Source organism: Nicotiana tomentosiformis, chromosome 7, assembly GCF_000390325.3.
Source record: "Nicotiana tomentosiformis chromosome 7, ASM39032v3, whole genome shotgun sequence".
Classification (NCBI taxonomy): domain Eukaryota; kingdom Viridiplantae; phylum Streptophyta; class Magnoliopsida; order Solanales; family Solanaceae; genus Nicotiana; species Nicotiana tomentosiformis.
Genome location: NC_090818.1, coordinates 72030641 through 72044661, shown reverse-complemented (window position 1 = coordinate 72044661; position 14021 = coordinate 72030641). Strand labels below are relative to the sequence as shown.

The following is a 14021-nucleotide window of genomic DNA, read 5'->3' as shown; positions in this document are numbered from 1 at the left end:
AGCCTAGTTATCATTGTAAAAGACACGAATTTTCTAGCTAAACTTACGCTACATTCTATACAAAGCTTAATACAATCTTTCTTTCCTGCTTTTTGATCTCATCATTGCTGTGCCCGGAAACCTTGTTCCCGGAACTGTCATCTCTGCTGTTTCATCTACATTTTAAGGCTAGGTATTGTATATTTCTTCAATGATTGTATTATTTCAGGATCAAATTAGTTCACTTGTCTAGAAACCAAGTATAAATTCAACTGTACCATTTTACGGGTAAACACATCTATATATGTAGATTGGAACTAACAAGTAACAACTCGATGATATTTTTTGATGACATTGAGATTGCGATTGTTGAGAGACTAAAGTATAAGAGTAATAACATTATAGTAGGTGCTAATTTTATTGTCGATTTATTACTATTACAGTGGACAGAAATTTTAATCACTCGGTATTTAGCTAAGACACACTCAAGTTGATTTAGAAATTTTTTTTTAGAAGCATTGGAAAAATTATTTAAATATAGTAATAGTAATTGTAATACACGGGAGTAATAATATTTAGTATAAATATTATCACAAAGGACTGTGATAAGATGAATATGAGATGAATGTGGTCCTGCACTTATAAATAGAGATCAGAGTTTGAGCTTTGAAAATATTTTTTTTTAATTAAGAGTGCTTTTTCTTTTAATGAAGTTTACGGAAACAAAATGAAAAACCAAAAAAAAGAAAGTGTAATACACAAACAATGTTCCTAAAGTCCCCTTGTAAAATAGAGTCAACCGAGAACCGACCCTCATTCTTTCAGTACTCACCTCTTCCTCTCAAACTGTACATTCACATCACCTCTCTCTCTCTCTCTCTCTCTCTCTCTCTCTCTCTCCCCCCTATCAATAGCTACAATTACCAACGCGCACAACGAAGATACAGCTATACACAAAATCCGCAATAGATGCACACTGCACACATGGATTCCATGTGTATGAATTAAATGTGGAAAATGTAGTGTATGTGCAAATTGAGATGCTGAATTAGAGGAATTAGGGTTTCGATTTGGTAAAAAATGCCGTTGAATAGGTATCAGATAAGGAACGAGTACAGCTTGGCTGATCCAGAGCTGTATAAAGCTGCTGATAAAGATGATCCAGAAGCTCTACTTGAAGGCGTTGCTATGGCTGGCCTTGTCGGTGTTTTACGCCAGCTCGGTGACCTCGCCGAGTTAGTCTCTCCATTTTCTTTTTTTGCTTTTTTGACTGTTTGACTTTAGAATTTTTTCGCTTTACAAGTAAACAAGTAAATTCTGTGTGAATTTTTGTGCTTTGAGTCCTTTTTTTTTTTTTTTTTGTAATTTGAATCAATATAGTGAAACATGAAATTATGAGTTTATTATTGGCGTTAGAATTTTGGCGTTTTACAAGTGAACAAGCAAATGCTGAGTGAAGTTTCGTGTTTCGAGTCCTTTTTTTTTTTTGTAATTTGAATAGATAAAATGTGACATACTCGTTGAAAATCTTTGTATTGAAATCTATAGAAACTTGTAATTAGTATACCATTTGGAATAGTGAAAATGGAAATACGCGCTTGTGAGTTATTGACTTTAGAACTTTGGCGTTTTACAAGTAAATGCTGTGTGAACTTTTATGCATCGAGTTGTCTTTTTTTTCTTCTGTAATTTGAATTGATACAGTGAAATATGCTCATTGAAATATGCCAGTATTGAAATCTATAGAAATTTGTAGTTATTAAAAATGGAAATATGAATTTTTGAGTTGATTGTTTGAATTATTATTTGATTTAGAATATTTTTATGGAGTTCCTCTCTTTGTATTATTTGAATCGATAGACTAGAATATGCTTGTCCAAAAAAAAGTGAGAATTGAAACTTCAGACATCTGTAGCTAGTTTACTATTTAAATTGTAATGCCGACTGAATTTGTGAGAAGATGATTTGAATTGTTAATTGATTGGATTTGCTGACGAGATCATTTTGTTTCTGATATGAACCTTATCTTTGCATTTTCTTACTTACTTTTTTTCCAACCCGCTAATCTTAGCCTTTACAAGTAAATGTGGACTAGGTTGTTTTTGTTCTCAGAGTAACTTTTTTGGCTAGATGCCTCATTACCACGACCTGCACGGTTTAACAAAACTTGCTTTGGAAGTTGAAACATGGCAGCAAATATTTGTATTTGTTGGGGATGATTTGATATGAATGCTGTTTTCGAGTACGTAGGAGCTTAGTGCTGACTAATTAACTCCGAGGCAGAAATATTTGGGAGAATCTATTACGATGTGGTGCCAAATATGGGTCTTTCTGCTTGTGTACTATGTCCCTGCAAGTGATTCCAGATCACTCTATTTGACTTTTATTTCGATCGAGTTTTCTATTTTATTATATTTTATTTTACTCTTACAAAAATTTTACAAGAAATGGGAATTTTTTCTTGTTGCTTGAATTTTAACTATTCAATTAAAATGAATTATTACAACTATAAAAGGCATTTTGGTTTTAAAATTCAAATTCGTTGGAACAAAAGAGGCCCGGCTGGGTACTGACCAGACCGGGCCATGAGAATAAGAGGGTCCTTTCGAACAAAATCAAGACAAAGAAAAGAGGTCTTCTTTATTTTTAGTTGATATTCTTGGCTCTTCTGAGCCCTTCCTTTAAATAAAGAAAATTGATGATAAAAGTTGTACATATCTATATAATATAGAAAGAAGAAAAGAGAGAAAGAAAGATTTTTTCTTTTATCTTGTATGCTATCTCATAAGAATACTGCAGTTGAAGTTCGGTTTGATTGTGGTAGCGTCTAAAATGTTGGTATTTCTAGTTAAACTTGTTTATTGTAAATGTTGAAGGTTTGCTGCTGAGATATTCCATGACTTACATGAAGAAGTGATGGCAACTGCTGCTAGGGGCCACAGTTTGACAGTCAGGGTCCAGCAGCTTGAAGCAGAATTTCCTTTGATTGAGAGGGAATTCCTCTCACAGACCAATCACTCTTCCTTCTTCTATAATGCTGGTAAGTGCTAAGAGCAGATCATTTGTCAATATAACCATCAAAATCCTGGAGGAGTTATTGTACTTTGCTTTTTCGTGCACTTTGATGGCTCTTCTGCTTCTTTCTACTTCCGTACCAAAAGATTCTGTCATTTCTAGTCTTGAGGTGCTTGTAATTGTTTTATACATGTTTGTATATGTGCACATGAGCATATATATAGAGTGTGCAATGAAGGTTTATCTTTCGTTTTCTTGAACATATAATGTCGACTAAAGTCTAAAACAACATGTGTCATAAATAGATATTAGTGTTTTGAGGAATTTAGTAAGTTTTCTATATAACTGATGAGTAGATAAAAGTATTGGTAACACAAACATTACATCAGGTACTGATTGGCATCCTAATCCGCGAATCGGCCAAAATATGGTTACAAGTGGAGATTTGCCTCGATTTGTGATGGACTCGTATGAAGAATGCAGAGGTCCACCTCGCTTATTCCTTCTAGACAAGTATGTTCTGTGATTTATCGTCAACAGCTTAACATTACATAGAGGGTTAAACTTCGTTAGAATAGCATTTGACAAACTTATTGGATTGTAAAAGGTTTGATGTTGCTGGAGCTGGAGCATGTCTGAAACGTTATACTGACCCTTCATCTTTTAAAGTGGAGACATCCTCTTATTCATTCACAACTTCAGATGTTCAGAGGGAAAAGAAAACTCGCAAGTCAAAGGTAATTAAAAAGAAGAGAAACTATTACTCCTGTTTCTCTGCAACCATTTGGTTTACTTAAATGCTGATTTAGTGGTATTTCTCTGGCTTGGTATCTGAGATGACACTCTTTTTTTTCGGAGGGGGAGGGTGGGGTTTGGGGGGGTTGGATGGTGGGGGTGTTTGACAATTGGAAGGGTTTTAGTGATGGTATGTTAAGTTCTGAATGCTCTTTTCCAGTTACTTGAACATTTATCTCTCTATGTGGCAACGTGTGCTTATTTGCTCGAGCCTCCGCTGATCTCCTTCATGATGCTTTCAGAAGCCAGCCCCTCATAGCTCCATCTTGACCCAAAAGAGAGTAAGGAGAAAGGGAGCAGAATGATCTCACCATAAAGTATTAAAGTTTAACTTGACACCTGTACTAAGAAGTGAAATTATTACGTGCTACGTGAGCAAGTTTGTGCATCCTAATGTGCTTATTGTTTCAAATCTGAGGCATCTGATGTTTGTTATAGATTAGAGGAATTTCTTTAGCTTTAGCATGTAGGCAGAAAGATGACTTTTACTTAATGCAGTAGAGAAAACCTGTATTCTGCATAGGAGCTTCTGCCTAAGGCAAAGGGGTGGGGTTTGATAAAGCATAGTCTTTTCATCTTGGCTAACGTTTCTGGAGGGTTCTTACAATTTCATCCCATCAGCAAGCAGCTTCTTCTCGGTGATAATATCAGTGAAGATGTTGAATTTGTAATATCATTTCTTGTGCTTCAACATAATATTTTATTTTGCTGTTGCAGAAGAGAGGCTCGCGCTGGAGGAATGGGGAGACACCTGAGGTGTTGCCTACATCACATGCCAAGTGAGATCCTTGATGATTAATGTATAAGATGTGTGTTATGATTGTTCTGGTCGAGTATCTTATTGTGTGCTTCTCCCATTTCTACAGACTCCATCAGCTTTTCTTGGAGGAACGCATTGAAAATGGTATAAATGTTCCTGCACATCGCGTGAAACTGAAAAGAAAGCTGAATGGATTTCCATTTGACCCGAAAACTGGAAAGAGCTATATGAACAAGTTCTTGGAGGCTACTTCGCCAGAGCATAGAGTAGTCCATGAAATTGGTATCGATTCATCACCTTTGAGATTGACATCAACTGATGCTTATGAAACTTCGATGGACACTGAAGATATTAGACCACCGAGTCCTGATAAAGAGGTGATGCGGAGGAACAAGAGTGCATCTTCATCTCCTTCTCCACCACAAAGTGAAGAGAGCAATGCTCTAAAGCCATGCTTAGATGAAGTCGTTGAGGATCTCTACCACGATCAAATTCGAGCAATTTCCAGACCAAACGATACTTTGCAATCAACTGATTTATTGCCATCTACTCATAGCATGGTTGATGAAAAGGAAATAGCAATGGATGGAGAAAGCCGAACAGAAGGAAGTGTTGGTTATGAGTCTGATGATGTTGCAAGTGAAATAGATAATTATGTAGATGCCCTAACCACAATGGAGTCAGAATTAGAAACAGACTCCGAGCAGAGAGCCAAAAAGGATTTGCACTTCTTGAACAGCAAAAATCAAGTGTTACTTCTGTCTTCTAGCAGTGAGAAGCTTCAAACTCAATCTTCAGATTCTCACTCAATGGGGAACTCTACATTATCTGATGATGGGAATAGTTATTCTAAGAAGGAAATATCTAGTTTTTCTTGTTCTGATTCCCCTAGCACTTCTGTTGAAAGTGTCCTTTTGGAGAGCGAAATTTCTAGTAAGGAAGCAAAGACATCTGACATTTCATATGATCGGCAATCTGTTAATGAGGAGACTCAATTGCCCCAGCCTCCAGAACATGGTGATTATGATAAAAGATGCATTATGGTAGCTAGGGAACACAGTGGCAGTTGCGACTCTGGTGAGCCAACTACAACCCTAAGTTTTACAGATTCAACTCTTATGTCAATACATGCTTATGCAGGAAGATTTTTGGAAGTTGCAGGGATGAGAGCTGAAACAAGTGAAAAGTTTGTCGCCCATGGCAAGAGTGAAAATCCTTTAACTAGCATTGCAGAAGATGCAGCAGATTTGCATGCCAGTCCACCCCGTGCTCCTATTATCTTTAATGCGCCAGAACGGAATGGAGATAATTCACCATCTAGAGCATCCATTGAAGACAAGCTAGCAGATGATTCAATGGATGGAAATTTGAATGTAGGTGAGAATGTGTCTTGTGCATCAAATCCTTCTGATGTTCCTCGCCGCGCCAGCGGTATCTTGCCGTGGTCAAAATCTCCTAAAGTCCAGCGCAAAAGCAAGTTAGATAATGATGCAGATTTGCATGTCAGTCCACCCTGTGCTCCTGTTATCTTCAATGCACCAGAACAGAACGAAGATGATTCACCATCTAGAGTATCCATTGAAGACAAGCTAGCACATGATTCGGTTGATGGAAATTTGAGTGTAGGTGAGAATGTGTTTCGTGCATCAAATCCTTCTGATGTTCCTCGCCGCGCCACCGGTAAGTTGCCATGGTCAAAATCTCCTAAAATCCAGCATGAAAGCAAGTTAGATAATGATGATATGAATCTGGTTAGTAATCTTCCCTTTACTTCTGAGCTCCTAAATGTTCCTTCTCAAGACAGGCATAAATTGTTGTCTTCTGATAATCAGCAGTTGCACAATTTGGACCGTGAGGATCCATTATTGGGTGAAGATTTAACCTGCTTATATAATCTTTCTGACGGTCCATCAAAAGAAGGTGACACCTCACCTTCATCTTCATCATTGGCTGTAAACCATCCAAATCATCTAAATGGTTTAGGCAATGAGAATTCAAATGGTATTTCTGAGGGTTCAGTTCAAAAGCTGGATATATTGGGTGCTCCTGACAAAGAATGTGGCAAACACTCATGGTATACCATGTCTCATGATAAAACTGCTGAAGATACATACATGAAAAAGCCACATAACCTGACCACCACAGAGATTGAAGATGGTGATGCAGATGGAGAGCATGAAGAGACGTGTGGGGCATTCAGTGATGCAGTTACGTCTGAGCCGGGAGACATCAGTAAGAACTGTGGAGTAGATGGCCTCGATTTTTTTGATGCGCTCAACCCTCAGATTCCAGAAATTGCAAATGATATTCAGCCACTTGAATCTGGAAAAGTGGAGATTTCATGTTCTAAGCAGGAAAATTATGACGAAGTTTCAAGTATGACGAAATTTGAGGAAAAAGATAGTATTGTCCCCAGTGAGCTTTTGTATGCAAGTGCATCTACTGGTTCAATTACCTCTCAACATCTCGAATCATTGATCAAAGAAGCAATACTCTCAGATGAGACAGAACATAAGATAGATAAATCTGATGTCACAGTTGAGACTGCTTCTCTTGCTGCGTTGGCGTATAAAGAAGATATTGATGATCTACACTCATCTTTAGATCAGAAAAGGTTTTCAGAAGAATCTGTTTGCTTAATTGGACATTCCAGCCAGAATGACTTGGAAACTGATCTACCTGATGGCCTTGTAGAATCAAAGTTCGAGATACAGATAGCTGATTCCCCAGATTCTAATTCCTTCGTGCATGATGCATCCAACTATCATCATCCCGAGTCGGAGGTTCTTGACACTCTTTCGGACAACAAACTTTCTTTTGATGCTGAAAACATTTTGGAATCAAACACTGCTTCCAGTCAGTCACCATTAAGCTTGGATACTGAACAAGTATCCTCCCAAGGGAAGAATGTTGTTGATTCCACTGAAGATGCTTCATCATTGCAAACTATTTCTCTTGAAGAAGGAAAGGATGAATTAAAAGATGATCAACTCAATGAGGAATTACTGGACAATGATGTATTATCACCTCTCATGGAGCAGATGCAGCCTTCAAGTCATGTTGACCGAGCATCAGATGCTTCTTCCCTATCTTTGTTGCCAAACCTTCCAAGTCAAGATGCAGAGCCAGATGTTATAGCCCACAGCAGCAATCAAGATCCTCAACCCTTGCTAACTGATAACTGTGCAGAAGAGAGGGCTGAGTCAGCAATCCACGAGCATGATAAAATGGAGGTGCTGGATAATGGTGAGTCGAAGTCAGAGCCATTAGCTCTGTTAGCCCAGCCACAACAGGTGGATTCATTTGACCTTGAACAATCTGCTGAATCTTCTTCAATTGCTTCACCAACATTTAGTCCCCGTCAACCTTCATTTCCAGAGCTTTTATCACAGAGCAATCAAGACAGTTTGACATCTTTTCCAATCCACCACTCTGACAAAAAAGAGGACGAGATACCATGTAAAGAACCAGACGAAGAGAAATTGATAGATGAAGGTGCTACTAAAGAGGAGCTGTTACCTCAGTTTGAAGAGGCACGCCTCTCCAATCATGCTGATATAGTTGGAGCCGTCAGTGCTTCTTCTATACCATTTATGGCAAATGTTCCTTGTCAAACTTCAGTTTCAAATCCCTTACCTCTTAGCAGCCATAATGTCAATCCTTTTGAACACGGGAATACAATGATTTCTACCTCTCCTGGCTTTGTCCTGCTTCCTGGTGAACCCCAGATTGATCTGGCGGAAATGCCCCCATTGCCTCCTCTTCCTCCAATTCAATGGAGGATGGGAAAATTACATTCTTCCCCTGATTTGGATGAGGAGCTAACACAGCATCATATAGGCGCCAATTCATCAAGTCTGCCACCTAGGACTGATCAGAATGATCAACCTGTCAATCGAAACATGGCACTGTCAGCTGTAGCTACAGAGAGTACAGCTCTCAGTTGTGGAAACAGTAGTAGGTTTATTGATCCAGGTGATAAACACTCCATAAACCCTCACTTCCCATTGCCAGGTCAATATCATGAGGTGCAGCAGTCTAGTTTGCATGCCATGAGAGGAGGGGAAACACAGCCTGTTAATTCTATCTCAGATGTAACTTCTCTGGATAAACCTTCTACCGATGCTTTGGGTTCAAGTGAAGAACTTATCCAACCACTGAGTAGAGTTGCTCCAGAATTTCTTTCAGACGAACAAGGCTATGATCATTTGGAACAACATATGCCAGTAACTGATGGAATAAAACCAAAAGCAGCTCCTATAAATACAGGGCTTACAGATGCTTCTGAGTCATTATGCCATGAACCATCTCAGCCCCAGTTCCAGCCCCAGTCCCAGCATCATCCCCTCCATCAGTTAGCACCAGAGACTAGCTTAAACAGATCCAATCTTGAAGAGACCCCCACAAGATTGGAGAAAAATGTGGTGGCTCACGGCACCATTATTCCATCATATACAGAAAATGCAAAGCCTGATCACAGTATTCCAACTACAGAGGCGGAAATTATTTGGCCAGCTGTCGAGGAAGGAAACGCTAATGGGATCCGCATGGTGAAACTACAAAGACCACGGACTCCATTAATTGACGATCTTGCTGTGCATGACAAAAGCAAAGTAAGTTTTGCTTCTTTTTGGTCAAACTTGAAGAGTACAGTGTTGTTAAACTTCACATCTCTAACATTAATCATTGTGCAGTTGAGAAAGGTGACAGAGCGGGTTAGGCCTGAAATACAGAAGGATGATGAAAGAGATTCTCTCTTGGAACAAATAAGGAAAAAGGTAAGACTGGGTTTTCATATTCTTAGTTGGTAACTATTTTTCCAAGCTAAACGTTGAGCTTCTTCTTGCTTCTCCAGTCATTCAATTTGAAACCTACAGTTGCAACAAGACCTAGTATTCAGGGTCCTCAAACTAATCTGAGAGTTGCTGCCATTTTGGAGAAAGCAAAAACAATTCGCCAGGTCAGTCTCTCTCTCTCTCTCTCTCTCTCTCTCTGTGTGTGTGTGTGTGTGTCTTTCCTTGTATGCGCGTGTCTCTGTGTGTGTGCACGCGGATGCAAGGGCACAAATGTGAATCAAGTGAGCCTCTGCATATCATTGGTGCTAAGGTTTTCTATATTACAGGCCTTTGCTGGAAGTGATGAAGAAGATGATGAGGATTCTTGGAGTGATTCATGAAATTATCTAGCACTATGACAAATTCCTAGTGCCATGGATTCCAAAAAATCTATTACCACATTCTCGGTGATCAAGCTGACAGTGAAACAGATTTAAGTGTGTCTCAGAATATTCCATGGTTCTCTCACCCATTGTAAAATACGCTCTCCCACTCCTTTCTCCCTCTCTATATAGCATGTAGCCAACTGTTAGTGTTGTCTCCATTCCATAGTATGAAAAGTATATTCAATCATGAGATCGCGTGTAAGCGCGTTGTTATTCATTTTTCATGTAAAGGCAGTTATGTATTGCATCTCTTGTTTACAAAGTTAGTGTAAAGGGCCTGGTCAATTTTTGTATCTACCATATAGTACTAGTGGCTTTGCTTTGTCTGGATTGAGAGAGTATTTACACTGTAACTGTTGAAATTTAGCGTATACGTCAGTCAAACAATTCTGTTGTGTATAAAGTACTGATATTTTGCACAGGTTCTTGGACTTGGTAACATACCTCGGTTACTTTGATTTGAAAGAATGAATCAAATGTTTTTGTAACTTACGACAATATTGGAAGGGAGTAAATCTGGAAAAACACTTGTTTTTTGTTTGCTGCTTTGGGCTGAGATGTTCACTGAAGATAGCTGTTTCTCACGTTATTCCCCCCCCCCCCCCCCCCCCCAAACACACACACACACACACAAATCAAAATCTAGCGAGAAGCATTCTTGCAAATGATTATCATGGGCGCTGACGGAGTTGATGTATCAGTATTTTCATGGTCTTTATGCTCTTTCCTTCTGTTTTTGAAGTATCTCACCAATTCTTATGTGTAGCATGAGAGTTGAGTGTAAGAAGGGATTTATCATGGTTCCGGTATCCATCGCAAATGTCTCATTTTCTTGTGCAATTATGGAAGAGTGCCAGAATACAAAAATAATGGCATAAAAAACTGGAGACAAATATGTCTACTTATCTATGTCAGTTTGCTTCACATTTCACCAAAATAGAGAAATGTTGCTACAAGCCAATACGTATGCATACTCGTATCTACAAGTGTGTTCGTGTGTGCACGTGTGCAGAGGCGGTGTTCGTGTGTGCAGAGGCGGATTTAAAATTTAAATTCTATCGGTTTAACCTTTAAGATTTTTAGCATTGCTTTAAAAGTTATGGGTTCAGACTAATTATTTGTTGCAATTTAAGTGAACTATTAGGTATACGTTTGTACTACGCTTCAAAAGTGTTGGGTTCAGATGAACCGATGCTATAAGGATGCATCCGCTTCTGCACGCATGTATGCCTACGAACAGTTGTTTTAAAATTCGAAACTTAAAACTGAACTGCAAAAATCATATTGGAACTGATTAATGCACACCGGTAAAATTGTTTAAATCGTGTTGTTTTATTCAAATCAAATTATCGGCAGTTGTGTTAGTGCCTTCGTGAGACACAACTTTCCTGTTTGGTCGTGTTTCTAAAATCAGCATATTTTGGAAAATGCTTATCTTAAAAGTGTTTTTTGCGAAAGTATTTTTGATGAGAAACAATTTGTGTTTGATTAATAGATTTAAAAAATACTTTTGAGTAGCAATTAGTATTTGACCAAGCTTTTAATAAGTATTCTTGAATGTATTTTTCTCAAAAGTACTTTTGGGAAGAAGCTATGTTTTTCTAACTACTTTTACTTTTACTCAAAAAATACTTTTTTTTCTTTTTAAAAACTTGCCAAACAATTTAACTTTAAAATTAAAGTCCTTTTAACAATAAACAAAAAAACACTTTTAACTAAAAGCATCTTTTTGAAAATTGTCGTCGTCGTTCTTATCATGGTAAGGTGTGTACTTCCTCAGTTTCTTGAAAGGCCAATCCCCATAAGTGCGGCCCATTTCCTTGTCTAATATATCCAGGAGATTGACATAAAGGGATTTTTTTAGGCTGGTCATAGTAATGTCCTCAAAATTAGCTGTGTTTAAAAAACGAACCCGTACTCGCACATAGCTCTTCAGAGGTTTCTCTATCAAATTAATTTTTTATCGAAGTCTACCTGATTGTCATACTTTTGCTCTTCAGGGTATCTCTGTTGGATTTAGAGTTAATGTTATTATTACTCTACCTATCTGTTAAGTTATTCATTGAAATCTACCCGATTGTCATACTTTCTCTACCCGATTAGTGGAGTTGATGATATATTTCCTCTACCTATCTGATAAGTTGTTCATCGAAGTTTACCCGTGTGATGACCCGATAGGTCATCTTATGTTTTAGAACCTAATTCTGCGCTTTGAAGCCTTAAATACCTTATTTTAGTCTTTTTCGATTTACGTGCACAATATGGGTGTTTTTCCGGAAAGTTTTTATGTTAAAAACTGAGAAAATATGAAAATTTTGCCTTAAAATCCATTTGAGTTGACTTTGGTCAACGTTTTGAGTAGACGGACCCAGATTCGTGTTTTGATGGTCTCGGTGGGTCCGTATCGTGATTTGGGACTTGGGCGTATGCCCGGAATCGAATTCGGAAGTCCCTAACTCGAGTTATCGCGCTTTGTTGAAATTTAAAAGTTAAAGGCTTAATGATTTTGAAATGTTTGACCAATGTTTGACTTTTTGGATATCGGGTCCGTATTTTAGTTCCAGAACCCGGTATAGGTCCAATACTATATTTATGACTTGTCTGTCAAATTTGGTGAGAAACGGAGTTGGTTTGACGTGATTCGGACGTCCGGTTGTGAAAATAGAAGTTTCAAAGTTTTTTTGAAAATTTCATTTGATTTGGTGTTCAATTCGCATTTCTATGTGTTATTTTGGCGATTTGATCGCGCGAGCAAGTTTGTATGATATTTTTAGACTTGTGTGCATATTTGGTTTAGAGTTCCGAGGGTTCGGGTGAGTTTCGGATAGACTACAGAGTGAAATTGGCCTTAGAAGTGTTGCTAGTGTTTTCAGTTCTGGTGCAGGCCTCTGATCTCGCAATCAGGCATTGCATTTGCGACCTCTGATGGGTTCACATTTGTGAGGCTAAAGTTCGCATTTGCGAACTTGACTATTCCGCTTTTGCGAAGGCAGAGTCGCATTTGAGACTCAGCACTGTTTGAGAATCTTTGCATTTGTGAAGGTAGGGCCGCATTTGCGAGGATTGCAGGGTTCGCATTTGCGGCCGTTTTATCGCATTTGCGATCACTCGAATTTCTGAAGGAGTTTGCAATTGCGACCTCTTTCTCGCAATTGTGATGTTCGCAATTGCGACATCTGCAGCTCGGTAAAACTTGACTTAGACGGGATTTTTGCTCATTATTCAAAATTTTCAAAACAAGAAACCCTAAAGGCGATTTCTCAAAGAACCTTTCTTCCCCAAATCATTGGTAAGTGATTCTAAACTAGTTTCTTTCAATCTTTCACTATATTTTCTAAGATTTCAACCAAAAATCTTGTGTTTTCATGGTGGAAATTGGGGGTTTGGGTAGAATTAGAGTTTTTTTGTAAAATTGGGAATTAGACCTTAAATTGAGGTCAGATTCCAAAATAAATTACATAACCGGACTCGGGATGAATGAGTAATCGGGTTTTGGTCCGAATTTCGGGTTTGGACCAAGCGGGCCCGGGAGTTGACTTTTGTTGACTTTTTTCAATAATGACCTAAATTGAATTCTTTGCAATCGTGGGTAGTTCCTAAGACTTAATTTGAATCATTTGGTTGGTAATTTGCTAGATTCTATTGGTTCGGAGGCTTGTTTGAAAGGCAAAGCTGTGATTGAGATTTGAGTGGGCCTTTGGAGCTAAGTAAGTGTCGTGGTTAACCTTGACTTGAGGGATTAGGACTTGTTTGTCTATATGCTACATGTTTAGATGTTGGGTACAAAGTATATGTGAGGTGACGAGTATTTATGCATTGTTATCAGGTTAAAACATGCGGGTGAGACTTATTCCTTGCAATTATTGCTTACTTTGATCATGTTATCCATGCTTAAACTAGTTATTCGATATATTGATCGTTCTTCCCGTGTTTATGGGCTTTGTGATAATTGAGTATTGATTCCAATGTTGAGGTTAGTATTGTGGAACTATTGTTGAAGTCAGGCTTGTTCTTATTGATCCTATCTCCCTGTTATTATTTGTTCATTGTTATGTGTAAGGGAGAGTATTAATGCACGAAGGGTGATATCGTGACGTATGTGAGTATTAATGTACGAAGGGTGATGCCGTGCCATATTGTGATTGTTAATGCACGAAGGGTGATGCCGTGCGATATTATGAGTGTTAAAGCACGAAGGGTGATGTCGTGCCACATTGTGAGTGTGAATGCACGAAGGGTGATGCCGTACCG

At 38.4% G+C, this 14021-nt stretch overlaps 1 protein-coding gene across 4 annotated transcripts; it reads left to right on the top strand.

The window, feature by feature from the left end:
• Nucleotides 1-784: 784 nt before the first annotated feature.
• On the top strand, nucleotides 785-10191 carry LOC104114972 (protein SCAR2). Of its 4 annotated transcripts, none has more exons than XM_009625533.4 (11): nucleotides 785-1214; nucleotides 2856-3019; nucleotides 3384-3507; nucleotides 3602-3731; nucleotides 4507-4568; nucleotides 4656-5626; nucleotides 5705-6300; nucleotides 6385-9162; nucleotides 9244-9327; nucleotides 9405-9509; nucleotides 9672-10191. In XM_009625533.4, exons 1-11 carry the CDS (start codon nucleotides 1060-1062, stop codon nucleotides 9723-9725), a joined length of 5223 nt encoding a protein of 1740 aa, XP_009623828.1. In that variant the 5' UTR covers nucleotides 785-1059; the 3' UTR covers nucleotides 9726-10191. The 4 variants fall into 4 exon arrangements, with proteins under 4 accessions (XP_009623828.1, XP_018632760.1, XP_009623827.1 ...); XM_018777244.3 differs by having other exon boundaries at nucleotides 6382-9162; XM_009625532.4 differs by having other exon boundaries at nucleotides 5711-9162.
• The last annotated feature ends 3830 nt before the right edge of the window (nucleotides 10192-14021 follow it).